Here is an 18,311-nt window from a genome sequence, read left to right on the forward strand (position 1 = left end):
ACCTGATCCAGCTTTGTATTGAACTATATAATTCACTAGAGGACTATTTCCAATGTAGGGTTGACTCCAAGATAATTGAATAGCTCTGGACTGTTGGTCGTTTATTCTAATGTTTTTTGGCATTTCAGGCACCTGGAGTTAAATACAGTATTAATATTGCATTCAATAAATTGTGTTTATATATTTTGTATTATTATTACTTCTTGGATTATTAGTTGTATAGTCATTTCATCTTGACCGAAGGCATTGCTAGCAAAGCAAGTCAGAGTGCCAGTGTCTTGACGATACGTATGAAGAATACCCAATTCAGATACCATTCCGTCGTCTAATATTTGCTCTCTGATTGAATATCTATATTAAAATATTTATTATTAAAATATTTTTTTATTAATAAATACATACGAGGGTTTGAAAATATATTGTAGTATAATGTATTAGGATTTTAGGTCACCTTTGATCCATTTGATGCACTATCTTGTGTTGGTTCTGATTGCGCCACGTGATATCGATGGGATTGTCTCCAAGGGCAGTACACTGTAAATGTGCCTGTTCGCCCCCTACCACTTGAACTTGTTTGCTCTTTGATGGAAAGTATGCAGGAGCTGTGAATATTTATAAAGATATATAACATTATATAAAAGATATAGTGAGAAATAAATTGGCATTTATTTTATCGTAGCGTTTATCGTACAAGCAATATAAAATAATTTATATCACGTTGGGAATTGCGAAAAAATAAAACCATTGGAATAAAATGGCTGATTAGATAGGACTACGAATTGGCACGATTTTCTTAAGAGCAACAAGTACGTTTAGCTGCGGAAATTAGAGTAGATGAAAAAAAATAGATTGCCTCAGAATCGATTAACGTTACTATATAAAGTTATATACTACATACATAAAATATATGTATAAGTATCATTATTTTTTCATCAATAAGTTAATTAAAGGTACATTTCTGTACAACTGTTTATTTATTGTAAATTAAATAAATAAACAAATTATGCATTATTTATACATTTTTGTGAGTTGTTAAATAAAAATAAATTTTTAAATTTGTGAGTCATCTATCCAGATATATAATACATAAAAATCATGTTTAACATATGCTAAGGATTTTTACCTAATTTTCTCCATTGTATATTTTCTATAGGAAGCTATATATAGTAATTGATGAAATTAAGCTATTGTACTAACATGGGGGCAGAAATATAGAAATTATTCGAATTTAAGCGTACGTGTATTTTATTTTAAATATTTGTAAAATATATTATTATGTAACGTATGAGCGTATAAATGTATGTTAAAGTTTAAATGTGTTTAGGAGTATTAGACTATTTGTTTATTATCTGTATAAATAAGATTTCATTTTAATCAGGAATTGTATTAAAACTGTTTCTGAATATATTTTATAATCTTTGATTGCTTAAGTAATGCAATACAATAATTAATTATTAGTTAATATAAATAATAATATAAACTTTTAATCGCTTTGATATCAGACTAATCACCATTAGAAGCCAGTTTACTTATGGAGTTTTATATGAGGGGTAGAACTTCAGAGAGAATTCGTTGGAGGGATTAAACGCCAGTATCAAAGGCATACACATAAAACAAAATATAAAATGATACAATATAAACATCTAGTATTTTTAACAGTTTATGATGTGATAAATCAGCCGTTAGAATAGTATTATTGTATTGTGCTTTCAACTCGAAAATATGCGTGTTTTTGTACTTTCCTAACTTTTAAGAGGTTTATTATGTATTCCTCTTTGCGTAATAAAACTAGAGTTTTCAAAGTTGGCATTAAAAGCGTACAAGATTCAAATTCGAGTTTTTCAAGTCAAGTTTGCTTTATGAACTGACTGGAGAAGGAGGCAAAAAAAGAAAGGTAAACTCCTGAGAAAGCATTTTCCGGCCAACGGGAAATAATGTGCAGGTGGTTCGTGTAAATAGTACAGAGAAAATTCAATTTACCACCGACGGGTCCTGTGTACAATTGAGAGCCCTGTTTTTACACGGGAAAATTTTACACTGTGGCTAAATTCCGAAACATTTTACTCGACGTGCTTCAGAAGCCAAACTTGTAATTGTTCCAATTAAGATAAAATTATTTTTAATAAATTATACAAGCATCGCTGAATTTAATTAGAGCATTGGGTGCTTAAGAAACAAGTCAGAAATAAGTTAAAAATATATAATTGTATGTTTTGATAAACGTTAAAGTGATTCTAAATCTAGAGCATCTGAGTGAGTGAAGGAAATTTGTAAATATATTCGCTCTTTTACATTTTTTTGTCATTTTTTGTATAATATTTAAAATTAATTAATAAATAAAAAAAATTATAACGACAAATAAAGACCGAAATCACGCAACTGAACATTAAGGTCACTTAACCAAACTGGACAATCTAACCTGCAATATTTTTTTAAAATTCAAGTGAGCAATTAAAAACTACAAATTCCTTTGTATAATTCTCAGAATTACGGGTAAAACTACTTGTTAAAATATTTCGACTGTGAACTTGTAAAGAGTTACGCACCATTTTAAGGGGTGTCCCATTAATATGGCCAATGCTGTATGTATAACTTTTTATTTGAACGTTAAGCGTAAGTTTCTATAATGAATATTAAATAAACAATTACAATTATACAACACAAAAATAGTGAATAACGGATTTCTGAAACGCAATTGCATACGATATTAAAAAGCTCGTCCGTATAGTTAATCAAACAAAGACGCTAAAGTTTTTTTTCAATATTTTTACACTGCACCAGAGTAACATAATAAACATTACTATTTATAAATTTGCGTTCATTATTCACATTCTAGACAGTTCTAACTAGTACATATCGCCTCTCTACATATATAAAATAAAAATAAGTAATTTATTTGTAGTAAAATAATTAATAATGTACATTACTTTGAATCGTTCTATTTAGTTTAACAATGGAGTATTATTGAGCATTAAGTGCAAATAAATGAAATTACACGTTAACGATTCCAAAAACATTTCTTAACGATGACGAGTAACATCTTTGATATTTGGTGGTGATTTTTACTGGTATTTACAATTTCTCAACAATCACCGCAGACACATCAATCTTCCTTTCTGGCGACAGACATTGCAGAAGGCAACAAGATTGATATTCTAACTTTTGTTCGAAAAATGTCAGGTGCGAATCGGGGTAAAGTTCGCCCCTCATTTGCACAAAGATATCCTATTCCACAGGTGATGAAATTCAAATAGATCAACATTGTTGTTGAGTATCAAATGTTGAGGAGCGCTTTTGCGCTAATGGATCGCCGTTAAAATTAAAATTGGATTACACTGTCGCTTTTTTTTAGAAGTTGAGAGTAAAATTTTATCGGCTGTGAAATTGACCTGACGGTGGTCAGACGGAAATTTCCCTCAAATTTCCCATTTTGCTCACGCGTGACCGGATAAAAGGGTGTAATGCGTATTAATGCGGAATGGCACGCCCGTACTAAATTGCTCATTGATATATACGTTTACGCGTACGTTATAATATAACGTATATGGATAGCTACGTATATTATATTCTGGACGCGATTAATTAATTATTTTGGTCGTTAATTTTACAACCATTAGGGTAGACTTGTTAAAATATAATTATTATCATTAATTAATAACACAAAAAATTAGTAATGCTTGTTAATATTTTTTAATGCAAATTTACGAAAAATGTTTAAATGGTTTATGGAAATTCTTCAACTTTTATGCAGTCTATTATATTCTTGACTGGTAGATAAATAATATAAAAATACATTAATTTTAATAAATTAATTACATAGATTTAAATGCTTCCTGGAAATGATATATTATGCCTTAGTTTGTGCATTGTTTTAGTGACAAAGCTCGTTACAAAAGAGAAAATGTGTTTTTGTTGTAAAACAATTATTTTTAACCTATTTATTTAATCTTGTGAATGTAATATAATATAAGTTAAAAATTAAAAAGTCGTCCTTCAAAATAATTACGAAGTATTTGTTACAATATAATATTTTTTGTTGTTCTTATTAAAAAAAAAACATTTTTTGTCAAGGTAGAATTTTGCGCGTAACTATTATTTATAATCAAAAGCTGAAAACTCGTTTGAGGGGTGTCGAATGTGTACAAAGCAAAAAATATGAACGCACAAAGGCAAAAATACGTTAATCTACATAACATGTTTTTAACATTTACAAATCTGTATTTTTATTATAAGATGGTATAACACTGATGTGTATTTATTTAATGTATTTTTATCTCATCACAATTTTTTTAGTTTTTTGAGAACAAAATCATGTGACGTCATAGCATTTAAGCAATATCTAAAAGTGAAAATACCATGTTTTATGTTTAAATAAAAAACTATTCTTATCAATAAAAATTTAGCTCATTTTCCAATATTTATAAAAAGATATCCTATGGAATTTAATTTAAATTAAGTTTTTTACTATATTATAGAGATGCGAATTGTATAAAAAATATTTAATTTAAGTAATTTTAAAATAATTTTGCATACTAAACTTTTCGCAAATATGCATTGCCGCGAGAAAGCACTTGTCGCACATACTTGTTAAATGCGTAATATACTGAAATTATTTTAGTCTTTTTTCTTATGTAATGTTTATATATTAGACATGATTTTCGAAGATTTCAAGGTGTTAAAATCCCCAAATGACCGTTACAAAAAATGCAATATTGCTAAATCTACACCTATTCTCCACGCAAACGATTCGTGTATAAAGACAATACATTTAATTCCATTTCTAAATTGTTGCAATTGATGCACGCTTCTAGAGCGGACGAGCAAAATTACATTATACATATTGATTAAGTGCATATATAGCACACATTATGCACTTCATTCAAAATTTACTTCCGACGGAAACTTTCATCAAAAAATTTCACAAGTTACACTTAATTTGGGACACACAAGACCAAGGAAGCGGCCGCTTCCCTCTTCACGTAAACGACAAGACTACGAAAAAATCACGCATTTTTAATTCATAATAATTTGTAACTTTGCCTTCCATGAATGGTAATAACAATACAGCAAAATAATGTCAGGAATTTAAAATAAGAAATCATTAACATTGATTCATTAATTCAAAAAGTTAAGGATAAACATAATTTTGATACAAAATGTGAGAAAGATGTAGAAAAAAGCGCGAGACATATATGGTATTGTAGTCTCTGTTAAATATTTTAAAAATAGATAAAGCGTTGTATTTTACTTTTCCAAATACCACTTGCATTATTACCGATACTAGTCTTATAATGTATGTATTAAAATCTGATTGAGCTGGAACTTTAGCATATGTGTACATATGTATGTATGTACATATATACCTATTAATTAAAAACAATGTACACAGCAAAATCACCTCGCCGTGTGAAGCTGGACTTACGAGTGGCAAAATTTAAATTGGATCGTTCATTACAACGGTGCTTCCAACTCCCCGGGGTGCATATCTGAATGATTTAAGATTGAGACATGAAGCGCTGACTCGGCCTTTCGGTCAACACTCGAGACGAGCTTTCTACTCCGATGGTATCTCCTGAGGGTGCGCCAAGGGGACGCGGGTCGCGTAGCGGGAGGGAAACTCGTCGGGTTGCAGATTAAAATGCTAATTTACTATTTATTTTGCGCAGAGAAGTAAAGTGAAACGAATTAAACTCGCCCCGCTTCGGACGACAAACTTTTACAAACAAAACCAAAGCAATTTCATAACGTAACATTGCAAAAAAGAAAACGTCTGGACGTAATGAATATAATGCCTTAAGAGCGTGGGCGTTAGTAATCTTAGGAAATAACAGCAGCAAAAAATGTCCCGGCGCTCTCTTGAGTGTATTTTTAAAAGATATTTGATACTGTCTAGACAAAAGATCTAACTTATGCTGAAAATTAGCCGTGTCGAGCTGAAGGTACGTTAATATTAAATTACTTAGATAAAGTAATATTTTTATTAGACGTGACGTGGCATGGCTACTCTGAAGGTACTAGAAAACTATTATTTATTGTTGTTTTTATTATAACATGTGATATAAGTTGGCGGATGGTGCCAAGTTTAAGCATATATATCATATATCCAGATCAAGGTAATACTGTGAAAATAAGTTATCACAAAATAAAGACATAAATATCAAATATGGAAGCAACTATATAGCAACACCGAGTAACAAACAAACCACACTAATAATCAATAAATTCATTTTAAATACTTAATTGTAATATTTCATACAAAATATGTTGCAACGTTGGCTAATTTTTATATTCAACATAATAATAATAACATATTTGTAAAAAAATAGATAAAGATTATAAAAGTTTTTAAAATGTTACTTCCGTATATATCAGAAATTTTGCGATTCACAACCAACCGGCTCGTTGGTCTAGGGGTATGATTTTCGCTTAGGGTGCGAGAGGTCCCGGGTTCAAATCCCGGACGAGCCCAGTCGTTTTTTTTATTTTATTATTTTTAAACATATAATAAGTAATATTATTAATATATAATATTTAACAGCTTTTAAAGAAAAATATAACTTAACGTTCTTCAATTATTATTAACTTAAAGATAAAATTGACTATAGTCAGTTTTATATTCAGGTAAATATATCAAAAACATAATTATAATATATCACAACTTTTTTTAAAATGCACGTCATACAAACATGACCGGAATAACTACATATATACATATGTGTACATGGATATGTATGTATGTATGTATAATATATAAATACCTAAAACGGAGATGTGAAATCCAAAGATGAAGATGAACGAGCAAAATGAACGGAAATGTTTGCCACACTATTGCGGCGTGTTGGATACCTTCATTTCCCATCTTAGGCGATGAAGTTACACCACAATTTCCTTTCTTATTATTTCCTGGTTTTCCTTATCACCAGAAGCGCGTAACCACTTGCCCATAAACGTACACTTAAATACAACACATATACACACGTATTTTTAGTATAGGTATTATTTATTTATTTTTACAGTATTTATTAAATTAAAAAAAAAATATGTTTTATAACTACATTATATATTATGCATGGATACACATTTGCAAGATATAAAATAAATACGCATACAAGAAAGTATGTAGATACTTGTATTACTCATCATTTCCCACTAACTAATTTGATGTTAAATTATTCAACAAGAGATGTCGCCGTTATTTTAACATTTGGCTTATTTCCATAAATACAAGATCCGCGTTTATTTATACAATCTCACGTGTCGTTAAGCGTCGATTAAGACGCTGGATTATCGCCGATTAACTGTCCACTCTGAAATGTAAATTTTCAACAAAGGCGCTAGCTACCACATATAATATTGATCTCTGGGCGGACATTACCGTTTTTAGTACCGTACTAATTCACGGTCATTATGTGGCTACTGACCGCAAACTGGCATATTTCGCGCCCCAAAATTTTCACAGAATGACCCAATACATCACAACCGTGCTTTAGTTTGACTTTTTAAAAGGCGGGATAATCAGGAAAAATACACATTTGTAGAGTTGGTATTTGAGCTTAAGATAACTAAATTCATTAATAAATTATAAAATGATTTAAGCTATACACTTTTTTCAATAAAGTCTGGCGGTTTATTTTTATGTATCAATATTTTTCCATTTCTTTCTCTATATTTTTTCAAAACTTTTGGATTCTCAAAACAACAACAGCTAAATGCATTAATTTTTTTTATTTATATTATATATGTAGGTTTTTATAAGATCATAATTAAACTTATTTATAATACATATTCAATTATATAAAACATTTTTTTAAATTTAAACTTAACGTAATGTTGTAGGAAATGCATTTTAAATTTAGTTGGACAATCAAAAATGTTTTTTTAAAAAGGCAGCCAGGCGGTAGACAAATCTTAGGGAGGGGTCGGGGGGCACAGAGAAAGCTATTACATTATTAAAATAAAAAATGTTTAAAAAAAATATTAAAATGAAAAATAACTAGTTTTAAAAATATTATGCTCAAATATACTAAATAAATACAAAATGAAATAAATATTTATGTAAAATATCAGAAAAGTAAAAATTTTATTGTTTAATTTAAATATAATATATATTATTAATATTTTAAAAATCAAATGAAGCATATCTAAACCGAATTTTGACCAATAGGAAAGCGCAAAAAAGAAGCCAAAAATTCACGTCAAAAGCAATAAAAATCGTGTCGGCGCCGTAGCAGTGGAAACGCTCGTCACCGAGCGGCCCAAAATTCGGTTTGAATAAACATTAACCAATGCTCTAATTATCAGAATTGTGTAGTAATATCGGTAAGGATAGCTATCATATTTTTAAAACACGTATGAGCACTATGCGAGACGCGACGTCTGTCTGTACTTCTTCGGTGATTTTTTCCTGAGAGAATTAAGCATATTAAGCATATAATTCAAAATAAACATATTTTGAAGATACTTCATCGTAATCCCAACTGCCTTCACAGCTAGAATTTGAACTTGTTTAAAATATTTATGGCACTTCGCTCCTCCTCATCCAAATTTACACATTTTTCTAAAATAATACCGAGCACAAATAACAAAATATTTCTGTAAGACTATGTATCTTCAACAGACATGCGACCTCACTTTCAGGAGAAATGACCGAACGGCGGATGACATTTGCCGATTTATAACGGTACCCACTTCTAAGTTGGAGTAACTTTTTAACCATTAAATTCTAAGATCTATAAATTGTCTCTTTCACATGTCTGTATGCACGTACAGAACCATACCAAAGAAATCCATGGTTAAGTTTGTCTCAAAATAAAAAAAATTGTAAGTACGTGGGTTATATTTAAATTATTTTTGAGGGCCTATTATAAGAGAGTATAATTATAAGTTAAATTTAAATTGACCAGTATTTCTTAATTATATTTAATTATTAGATTATTATAATAAAAAATATTACTAATGGACAAAAAATATTTTAATAGAAAATTGCACTTTTTTCTATAAATAATTGTATTTATTTTGTATATATATTTCATACCAAAAATATTTTATAGTACTAAATATGAACCACGACAATCAAATCATATAAATGTAAATATGTATTTAAATAAATTTTACCGGATTTTTTTTATAACCAAATCATATAATAGATCACAAACAATGATACGCGTATAAATTGGTATACAATTTTATATATAAAATAAGTTATTTTAGCTCTGGGAAAAAATGCAAAATATTTGTACATTTAGATTGTAATTTACCATTATTTTTTATGATAAAGCAAAATTAAAACAGCGTTGATTTGATGTTGAATAATTAATAATCAAAATCATCGGAATTTGGAATAATGGAATTCCAACATGTGTACGCAATATGTAAGCTTAAAATTAAATTACTCCGCGTCGGAACTATAAACCGTCGGCTACACAGTGTTCCAGTGCGAAATTAACACTGAAAAATAAATTCCGAAACTCATTAACTAAACATTGCGAACAACGCTTTGCGTAATACAAGAAGAATTAAAACACGTTTAAGTTGTTAATTAATTATCGCGGCCGACTTTTATCGTCGACATTTTTCTGCCGAAATGATCTTTTCGTACCAATAACTCCACGGACTATATTGCTAAACGCCAAGGTGGCGCTTTACGAATTGCAGTTATTATCATTATTAATAAATTATTTAAGCACATACCATTAACTTTAAGGAAGATTAGTTTGCTGACTCCGCTGCCGATGGTGTTCCTTGCCTCGCAAAGATAGTGACTCTCGCTCTCCTTGCCTATTCTGGTGAACATCAATGAACCGTTTGGATACAGCGACACATTGGGCTCGAACAGAAACTCTTTGTATTCCCCTGGTGTATCACCTATTGAATTAAAAATAATTTAATTATTTAAAACGCGATTAATTGAGACATTACATTTATTATTTATTTCTGATTAATCTTGATGTTTAATAAAAGTAAAATATACAGAATTTTCGCGCGATGTAAGTACACACATTTTTATCTTTAACATTTTCTTAATTTCATGATAATTACTGCTTTAGGAATGTGATTTTTATAAGTTATTCTTTGACTTTTTCAAAATAATTCTGAAGATCATGTTGCCGTCTTGATATTGTGAATCCAACGTGTCGGACAAAAGAACTAGAAAATCCGTCGCATATCTATGATAAAAAGTCTGCTTATCTATTCGCCCTATCCATCCACGATTTTTAAGCGTTTGAATCACATTGTGACCATTTGAAAAATATACTTCAGATTTTATTGCGGAACATTTTTCTCGTGAGTGCTCTAAAATATCTATATAATATTTTTTTTTAAAAATAGTTTAAACAGAAAAACTGCCAATACAAAACGCGATTTTCTAGTACTTAATATATTAAATAAAATAATTTACTAACCAACTGCTTTTCTCCACGTGATTGTAGGTTCAGGATGGCCGGAAGCACCGCAGTGTAAAACTACATCTTGTCCAGCTATAGCACTTCCATCGGTTGGTTCAACCGTCCATCTAGGAGCCACTATATATCGAATAACAGTATATTAATGGATTGTGATGTGATATAATATAGAGCCCCATAAATCATTACGCCACTTACCGTTGACAGTGAGTGGCACCGTGAATCTCTCGGTTCCAGCTACGTTGCTAGCCACACATGTGTAATTTCCACTATGCGCTGATGTTATGTGGTCTATGACGAGTCTCGTTGAAAATTCGTCAAGTCTGGTAGCCGTGGCACCGCCAGAAGTCGGCATTGACCCGTAGCTCGCCTGGCCAACAGGTTGACCGTTGCGCTCCCAGCGAAAGGTCACGGGCAGGTCGCCCTCGAGGATTTGACAGGAGATGGCCGCTCGCATGCCCTCCCTGAGCATGTTGGTCATAGCTGGTATTGGCATGATTTTTGGTGGTACTGAATCAAATAAATAAAAAAATAATTAGTAAGACACTTAACAAATTTTTGGTTCGTAACCTAGCAATGCCAGTGTAGGAATACAGTGAAATCTCTTTGTAACAAATACCGAATAACGAATCTTCAATTTGTCTCTGAAAAACTTTCATACAAAATGTTTTCATTGTAACGAAAACTGATCTCAGTATAACGAAATATTTTGATCCGAATTTTAAAATGACTGTGCCGGATGTGATCACAAGCGACATTCAAAGTGTATCGCCGATCCTCAACCTATTTTGTATAATTTTTTTTAACAAATTTTATTGTGTTCATTACAGCATCTTTAAACGAAAATAAATTTTAACGAAATTTTGGCTTCGGTTCCGTGAGCTTTGCTATACTGAGATTTCACCGTATAGCCATACTAGAAGTACTCATTTCATAAGTCAAGACAAATAAAACCTGTTTTTTAAATAAACAATTATTATATATAAACCTAGTTTATGAATATACCATAATTTAATGGATGTGAATTAATTGCACTTTAGTATAATTAGTTTCTATTATAAATTTAATACTTAGCACTATAAATACTTTAACGTACGATCTACATTTACATTCGTTGACAGTTTAGAAACGTCAATTTTATGTTCAAACCAAAACTTAACCTTAAATAATTAATCAAACACCAAAATATTTTAAGGTTTTGGAACCCTAAGGGGTAAAACTTGATAGCCAGTAAGACCCCGGGGGGGAATATAGTTAGAGTTTTATTACATTATATTTACGTATGTTGCGACAGACGATAAATGGCGAGATGTTTTCTCCGAGCGGTGGTAAATAAGCTGGTGGATAAATTATGTCAATGGATGATCCTTAGAGCTATAATTGGTGTGGCAGCGACAATATATTCTCCAAGCGATGGTGGAAAAGCTGGCGGCAGAATGTGTGAGTCCATGATCATATGTGGTCCACGAGCGGCAGGCATCTGCTGGTCTCTTTGAGTGGCTGCTGGTGACTGCTTTCTCCTCACCGAAGTCCAGGCTTAATATCCAGGGTTGCAAATCTTGCTGAGACAATTATGCAGCGATCATCTAGCCAATCGCTGCTTCTTAGAACGGCGAATCTTGTGGAATTTAGAAAGCGACATTCACTTGATAGGCATTGTCCAAGGTGGTATTGCACTGTAACTGAAATCTTGTGGATCCGGTGATTTAGTATATCCGTGACCATATCGCAACAAAGAAATATTCTCTCAATGACGGAAAATATTTACAGCAAGAATAAATGGGAATACGCCTTTAAAAAGCGAAAAAAGTTCGCTTGATGGGCATTGTCCAAGGTCATATTGCATTGCAACGGGTTTCGCAACAAAGAAATATTCTCTCAGTGACGGAGAATATTTACTGTAAGAACAAAACTCGTGATATTTTTGTGTTCCATCCTTTACGCTATTGTCTTGTTTCCTTGTTGATGGATGATCATTTTTGTCACAGTAAATTAATGCTAGTTTTGAGACAAAGAGCCTTAAAAACCTGGGCATTTGTGTGTGATCGCTATATTATTATTAATTTTTATTACACGGGGAGGGGGGGGGCAGGTAGTGGGTATAAAAGTAATATAACTTAAAAACTAATAACTAAAAATTGAATATGCTTACAAAGACCTTTTCATGTGATGATATTATAAGTTAATGGAAACTGAAAACATATAAAATAATTTAAATAAAATATTTTAGAGAATTGTACGATTGTTTTTTTAAAAAAATGTATATATCTTACTGGGGAATTCGTGAAATTATCTTTATAAGAAAATACTCAGTGTTTTGAGAATAAGACAAAGTTTCAATCAAAGTATTCAAAAATTCAAAATATTTTTTTTATGTAATTGGTTTATTATTAAAATAAAGATTACTTGTAATATTGCTTTTAATTAATCATCCATCAAGTTAAATCTTGATAATTTATAAATTAATCATTTGGGCTTACGCTAAAATTTCCATTTCTCAAATTTGATCCGGAGATTTTGAGCTTAGACGTGTTTCGGGTATCCAATTATATAATACCCGATTATTTCTTGGGTCCGTTGCTGAATTATTTAATATTCCACATAATGTATTGAATTACGAAGCATTTAATAAATATCCTTAACAATAAACATATTTTAATACGAATTAATTTTATATTATTTATATCAATACATACCTATAACTTGTACTTCTAAATCTCTTCTAGCAGAAGTCTTTTGTCTGTTTGTCGCTTGGCATGTATAAGTTCCAGCGTCTTCTAATCTTTGAGTCTGTTCTATCACTAACGTTCCATTAGAATACACACGTTGTCTTCTTGTAAGTGGTAATATCTGTCCATCTGAAATGATAAATCAATTACATATTTAGTTAAGTTGAAGGAGATGCAACAACTCACAAATTCAGAAACAGTAATTAAATTTGTGTTCAAGTTTATTCATACACACATATTTCAAGTTGTTGAAGTTTACACGTCTCGAAAACATCGAAGCATTCAACAGGTTGCTGAGAAAATCTTTAGAAACCTTTGTTCTCCCTTCCTCCCCCTTCGAGGCATTACAAACGAGAAAACAACCGCAATGATGCGACAAATAAAACGACATCGATATAATCACATTTTAACAGCTCAACTCGACTGATTTTTTTTATCCGCAACGAAATTTAATAACCGTAATGGTTTGAGTTGTTTTTAAGTTTTTGATGGAGGTTTTTAATTACGTTTGAGATAATTGGAAATATGAAAAATAATCATCCATTAAGAAAGATTTTACGAATAATAATTTAGCCGTGTAACATGATATTTATTACTGTACTTATTAATTTGAAAGTATAGAATATTTTACTGATACACAGATAAGAGGAATTTAAAAATATTTTTTACGATATTTCAACTACCGTTATTTAGATGTACAATCAAACGTGGTATTATGGCCTATAAGCGTCTCCACAAAAAATATCTACAATAATAGGTATAAATATGAGCTATTAGAAAAATGTATTATTGTATTTGCTTAAAACTTCCACACCAAAAATAAAATATTATAAATATAGTTTACGGAGAGAATGGCATTACTGTAAAGATGCTTAGAAATAACTATATATGTATAAAAATGGATAAATCAGTGTCTGAAATATAGTGAAATACTAAATATATCGCATGTAATAAGATACTTGTTTTTTGTTTGTTATTTTCAGGAATGAAAAATATCCAAGTTTTATAAATGGATGTAACAAGATCCGTTGTAAATTATTCGGTAATAATAAATACACATCTACTTTACTTTCAAATTACTACTTACATGAGTGCTTTTGAAGTAAACTGTATAATTAGCGTAATTTTGTGAAGTACTTCAAATAATTTCATATTATAATGGGATTTATGCTATCATATATAATACTAATAAATACACGCACGAAGGGAGAAGTTTGTTATTATAAGCGCAAGGTTTGCTTGTTATACTTTGATCCTTTAAAAGTAGAGTTACGTAAAATATATGCCTTAATATGGCACAGTCACGTTTTTCAGTTTTCATACGTGTAGATTTTTTTAAATAAGATTTTCGTATCTAGACGTTCAAAAGGTAAAAAATAACCGTTCGTTGATTTTTAAATAGTTAGGGTGCTTAAAGGTTTATATTTTATAATATTTTAACAAATTTAAATATAAAAATAATGTTGATCATAATATAATGGAAATTATTAAACATGTATTCATATATTCAAAAAACCAAATCGTTTAAATTTGTGTAGTGGTTCTCAAATTTTTTTATTTTAGTTTTAGATATATGTAATCCGTTGTTTTGTAGACGAGAAGTAATATTACATATGTATTAAAGTAATATTGGTGTCATCATTATTATATTATTTTTATTCTTTAAAATCAAAATTAAATATATTTAAGTTATCACATACAAAATTTAGAAAATATTTTATCACTAGAAAATGTATATGACTCAAAATGTTCAAAAGAAAAGAGCCACCTGACACAATTATGCTTTAAGAGAAATAATTAAAAATAACGATAAGTTGTTACTCTTATTTATTTAATATTTATTCAAACAATTAAAATCACGTATGCCTATCTTCTGTATGTAATACGCACTTGGTTCTTTCAGACATACTTTCAAATAGTTTTTTATTATATTATTTGGAATTTTAAACTATTTTTCTATATGAACTTTAAATCATGTTTAATGTTTAATATGACGCATGTGAAACTGGTAATTATTTATTTGATTATATTACATATATTGCAAGTCACTATGATGGGCGAGTATCGTGGAAAAGCTGGCGCAGGGATGATGTTAGTGGTAGATTGGTGTGGCAGCTAAAGTATAGCGGAGGTTGATCCCTCTATGTTTCGGTGCTCATATGGTGGAGTCCCTCCCAGCTTGTGAGTGTCAGCGTGTCTGCTTTCTTCTCATTGGAGACCAGCCTTAAGTACTCAGAACTGCAAAGCCTGCTGACGAATCACAATCATGCAGAGATCATCCAGTCAATCGTTGCACTTGCTTCTTAGAACAATGAAATATGTATACGCCTTTAGAAAGTGACATCTCCAAGGTCGAATTGTACAACGGGAATATGTGGCTTTACGGTGCTTCTTGTCTTCCGGTGATATATTGTTTCCTGTGACCGCTTCATAGCAAATAAATATTCATTGCGTGTTATTTACGTGAATATTTTTTGTCTAGTCGAAACGAAAGCTATTATGCGGTCCCATCCTTTTTAACTCAAATAATTGACTGCATCGTAATACATATATTCCGGAACCCTGCTAACTTTTATTCTTAATTTGAACCAGTTTCTTTAATTTGTTGCTTATAGTTGCACTGCGTGTTTTGAAATTATGATTTTTTTTCTGTGTCGTTAATAAAATAAATCAAATGCTTGGGGTCTATAGTTCGTAAAATCAAGTTTTTAGTAGAATTTCAAATAAAGTCTTGTAAAAACGCAGAAACACTACTTCAACATTTTCAACAAAAGTCTTGCTTGTTGACAATATAAACCAGTGTTGGGATGTCGTTTTACAAATATAGTAACCGGATCAAGTGGTCCCTTTCTTTTGGACATTAGTACATGATTATGTAACTAAAAATTACTAATGCATTCTCTATTAGCGAGAGATGTTTCCGATTACTGAATGTAGTGAATCTTTAGAGATTAATAAATTTATTTTTAATATTCATACAAGTTGTTAAGGAATTTCTAATCAGACGTTACGCAGACCCTAGCAGAAACAGCAGTGTTTTTTATACTAGTCCTGTCCTTATTTCTTTCTGAATATATCTAGTCTGTTTGAATTAGCATATGTACGGTTTATTTTTATCTATATGAAAAGCAGTGAATTGTGTCTTCTGGGTATTTCTTTAAATGCCTACTAGTATCTGAATATTCTAAATTTATATATTTATTTGTACTCGCTGTGTCAAGCCTCAGCCAAATTACCAGTCAGCATTTATTTATAATAATTAATTCGGGGGCAAAACCGGCCACCTGTTCCCGTTCTGCGTTGAATATCTGCCCGCTCAGATAGAGTTAAGCGTCGGCGGGTTAAATTGGGTAGTTGCGTTAAGCCCCTCGAATATCAGACTAAATTATGGTTGTACGCCACACTGATCTGTAACTATGGTTCTGGGTGGAATAATCCGCAGGAAGTGAGGCTGTGGTTCGCGCGAAGCGCGGATAATACTTGCGAAAGCGTGAAAATATACACCGCAAAACACCACGGTGTCTCTCTCTCTGGGCGTTGGTTACTGGTTTCCGGAATAAATAGAGATGGTAAATATATTTTAATTAAGACGAATCTGGGTGAATTGGTAAGGACCATATTTAATTAAAATATGGCTATCATTACCTTATTAATGGGTAATTTATGAGAAAAAAATACGCGCATAATGATAATGACATACACTCACATAAAATAGTTTACACCAGCTTCTTTTTGCTTTCGTAAAACATATGTTTTAAGGAGATGTATAGGCCGAATAAAAGGAGAGTTTAAGAGAATCGTTGGATATAAAACTAATAAAAATAACAATGATTTTTTGATCCTCGTTTGACAACACTGACTCTGATTCTGTTTATGGCGATGACATTTAAAACGTTATAATTTATTTCAATGCTGAAAACTTCCAAATGTGCTTTTTATAAAACGGTTATTGAAAGATTAAGTACGAGCTTTTTGACTTGTCAAATGCATTAACTTGAAATTGGAATAAATATACAAAAATCTACAATTCGTGAAAAATAAATCTTTTCATACCAATTTACACGAAGTGGGTGCCTGTATTGATATCAAAACGCTATAATGCACACCGAAGCTATTTAATTACATAGCAGAAGTTCGTAATAAGTTTTGACGAATGCTATATTGAAGTCAGAGTGGATGAAGTCTATCTGGTTTTTGATATTGTCCTCGGATAGCATTAGAGATTAGTGACTGTGGAATCACTCGGATATAAACCATATCGTAAGACCGACAATATATTGAATTCCAAAATGAAATGCTTTAGAAATAAACATTGCATTTATTTCCTTTTAAATGTATGGCAAATTATTTTAAATAGGTATTTGCATATAAATTGATTTTACATAATAACTTCTCAGTAGATGATTAAAGAGCATTAATTAAACAGTTCATAACAGAAACACAACTTTCAGATAATTTCGCTCATACTATAAGATATTTACAATTAAAATAAATCTTTTAGAAAGACTTTTTAATGTTCTATAAATATCTTCACAATAATATTCCAATCTTAATTGTCATAAAGTCAACAAAGAAAATATTTCTACGAAAATTTCATTGGTTATCTAATAGTTATAAAGTATGCTGATAAAATACACCTTTCTTCTCGATATTTATTTAAACATATTTAACATAAAAACACTATTATCAACTAATTTTCGATAAAGGTTTTCGAATTTAGTGAAACCAATAATATACAAAAATATATTTTTTTGGCCATCTGTATATATTGAATACCATATACATATAGATATTAAATATCATATGCTTTGTGAATTTTACGTAGCTATCGTGCTAACGATAAGGCATTTTAATATAAAAGAGTGCATTCCATTCATTTTATGGGTCTTTTATAAATATTTATATGTATTGTAAAATATTAATATTATTCGACTGGAACGTGCGTTTTATAGCTATAAATTATTTTTGCAAATAGAAACATACGTATATGAATATACATATTTATTTGTATATATACCACTCATCAATTCATCGCATATGTATGTATATTTTTTATTCCATAAATGATGCAAATAAATCTCGCAAGATATGTTCTTGGAAATGGGTAATAAAGTTTACATCTCATCCCATCTTTAACTTTTTTCATGCGTGTTTTATTATATTAAAAGAGCGCTTTTTC

General features: G+C 30.5%; 1 protein-coding gene and 1 non-coding gene across 2 annotated transcripts in view; one reads left to right on the forward strand and one right to left on the reverse strand.

Moving 5' to 3' along the window:
• Positions 1–18,311, reverse strand: part of Dscam4 (Down syndrome cell adhesion molecule 4) — a 234,479-nt gene that overhangs the window by 8,945 nt on the left and 207,223 nt on the right. The window contains exons 12-18 of the mRNA XM_088198032.1: positions 13,100–13,261; positions 10,602–10,913; positions 10,404–10,523; positions 9,691–9,864; positions 452–602; positions 201–351; positions 3–132 (exon numbers count right to left, since the gene is read on the reverse strand). Coding sequence (XP_088054158.1) covers positions 3–132; positions 201–351; positions 452–602; positions 9,691–9,864; positions 10,404–10,523; positions 10,602–10,913; positions 13,100–13,261 — 1,200 coding nt within the window. The remainder of the gene's footprint in view (positions 1–2; positions 133–200; positions 352–451; positions 603–9,690; positions 9,865–10,403; positions 10,524–10,601; positions 10,914–13,099; positions 13,262–18,311) is intronic.
• On the forward strand, positions 6,397–6,468 carry TRNAP-AGG (transfer RNA proline (anticodon AGG)). The gene has a single exon. It is a non-coding gene; the product is annotated as a tRNA-Pro (tRNA).

The sequence above is a fragment of the Plectrocnemia conspersa genome, unplaced genomic scaffold, assembly GCF_051122295.1.
Source record: "Plectrocnemia conspersa isolate PC_06_02 unplaced genomic scaffold, ASM5112229v1 ptg000011l, whole genome shotgun sequence".
NCBI lineage: Eukaryota > Metazoa > Arthropoda > Insecta > Trichoptera > Polycentropodidae > Plectrocnemia > Plectrocnemia conspersa.